Raw genomic sequence first — 1,457 nt, 5'->3', positions numbered from 1 at the left:
TAGTAGCTGCCTATTGTTTCAAGGCAACAGAATGGAGAATCGTGTTGTACGTTTTAGTCTGTATCTCCGGATTGCGGGTGTATACGAGGAAACGATTTCGCAAGATGCTAGGCGAATGTACTGTGTACGATTTGAGCTCAAGTTGGTTGAGTTACGCGTAGTAAATCATAGGTATTCTAAGGCTAGTAAATGACGAATTTCCCTTGTTTATTGAAGTCACACTCCTTCCCTATTATATCTACTTCTGATCATATATACGTCCGAGTCTTTATGGACCTATATATTATATAAGATCTATATACCACTCCCAGTATCGATGAAATCAGCATCTATTGGGAGTATAACAATAAAGATATGATAGCAATGATTTTGTATGAACCTTGTTTAAACTTGATATGAAGATGCGGTACTCCATTCCATGTTCCAGCGCAGCTGAATGAATTCTAGTGATGGCCAGCTGAAACCAAAAATATGCACATTGATTTTTTTTCACATTACTGATTGAGTAATCGATTGATTTCTCATAATTTCTTAATCATGACCATTCTTGTGGATTGCGTAATATGTCGTACTACCACGGGCGTGCATTTTAACATAGTATTCGATCAGTGATTGCATCACGTTTAAAATATTTAATCTACACAGAAATATTGCATGCTTAGCATACTTGCACTAAGGCTGGTTTCAGCTTATAGAGACAAGTAGAGGGTTAATTTTCAATCCTGGACCATATCCCTATAATTATAATGTTACTCTAACGTTTAGGCGACATCTTCAATGTTCATTGACATATACTCCTAATGGCGATACACGCTGATCTCTATAGTAATGAGACCATGTACTATGTAGCATCTGTAGGGAGTATATGTACATCCTTGAAAAATAAATATGTCACTTATTAATACTAGGCTCGACATTGAGATACGGGGTCCTAATGTATAGATGACTCTTGGGATATTGAAAGAGGAGGGGTTGATCCAGTGTTTACTGTTCATTAATTCAACGCGTGCAAATTAACAGTAATAACACACTCACCTGCCGCGCGTCACTTCCTTGCGCTACTCGAGTCACACGCGCCCGATCCAGTGCCTTGTGGACAGCTCTGATTGCAAGCGAATAACAATTCCTGTTCCTGCCATAGAAATACTGGAACACAGAGAAATATTATCCATATGTGCATCCGGTCAGTCACCGTTAGAAAATGAACGAGTGAAGCGAGCGAGGTCAGTTGACAGTAGATACAATCATGTAACCCAAACACAGGATAGGGTTACAACGCGAGCCTATCCTTTTGTGTGGAGGAACCCCTGAGTGAATCACTCAGGGCGGTTTGCTGGTGCGTTTTCAGAGACTATAACTTCCAAACTGGGATTATTCTCAGCTATCCTGGAACTTACTATGTATCACAATACTCTGTATTAAACTAATATAACGTGTTACAAAAATTCGAAGCGACG

General features: G+C 39.4%; 2 protein-coding genes and 1 long non-coding RNA gene across 3 annotated transcripts in view; 1 reads left to right on the top strand and 2 right to left on the bottom strand.

Annotated features, from left to right (window-relative positions):
• LOC106813881 overlaps nucleotides 1-1,457 on the top strand; it is a 20,024-nt gene that overhangs the window by 7,326 nt on the left and 11,241 nt on the right. The window lies entirely within an intron of this gene.
• LOC106813883 overlaps nucleotides 1-1,457 on the bottom strand; it is a 23,457-nt gene that overhangs the window by 12,034 nt on the left and 9,966 nt on the right. The window lies entirely within an intron of this gene.
• LOC106813882 (39S ribosomal protein L20, mitochondrial-like) overlaps nucleotides 1-1,457 on the bottom strand; it is a 14,670-nt gene that overhangs the window by 4,178 nt on the left and 9,035 nt on the right. Inside the window, exons 3-4 of the mRNA XM_014818127.1 lie at nucleotides 1,036-1,146; nucleotides 380-457 (exon numbers count right to left, since the gene is read on the bottom strand). Coding sequence (XP_014673613.1) covers nucleotides 380-457; nucleotides 1,036-1,146 — 189 coding nt within the window. The remainder of the gene's footprint in view (nucleotides 1-379; nucleotides 458-1,035; nucleotides 1,147-1,457) is intronic.

This window comes from Priapulus caudatus, unplaced genomic scaffold (genome assembly GCF_000485595.1).
Source record: "Priapulus caudatus unplaced genomic scaffold, Priapulus_caudatus-5.0.1 Scaffold838, whole genome shotgun sequence".
Taxonomy (NCBI): domain Eukaryota; kingdom Metazoa; phylum Priapulida; class Priapulimorpha; order Priapulimorphida; family Priapulidae; genus Priapulus; species Priapulus caudatus.
The sequence above is the reverse complement of the archived record's forward strand: the minus strand, read 5'-3'. Positions and strand labels throughout refer to the sequence as shown.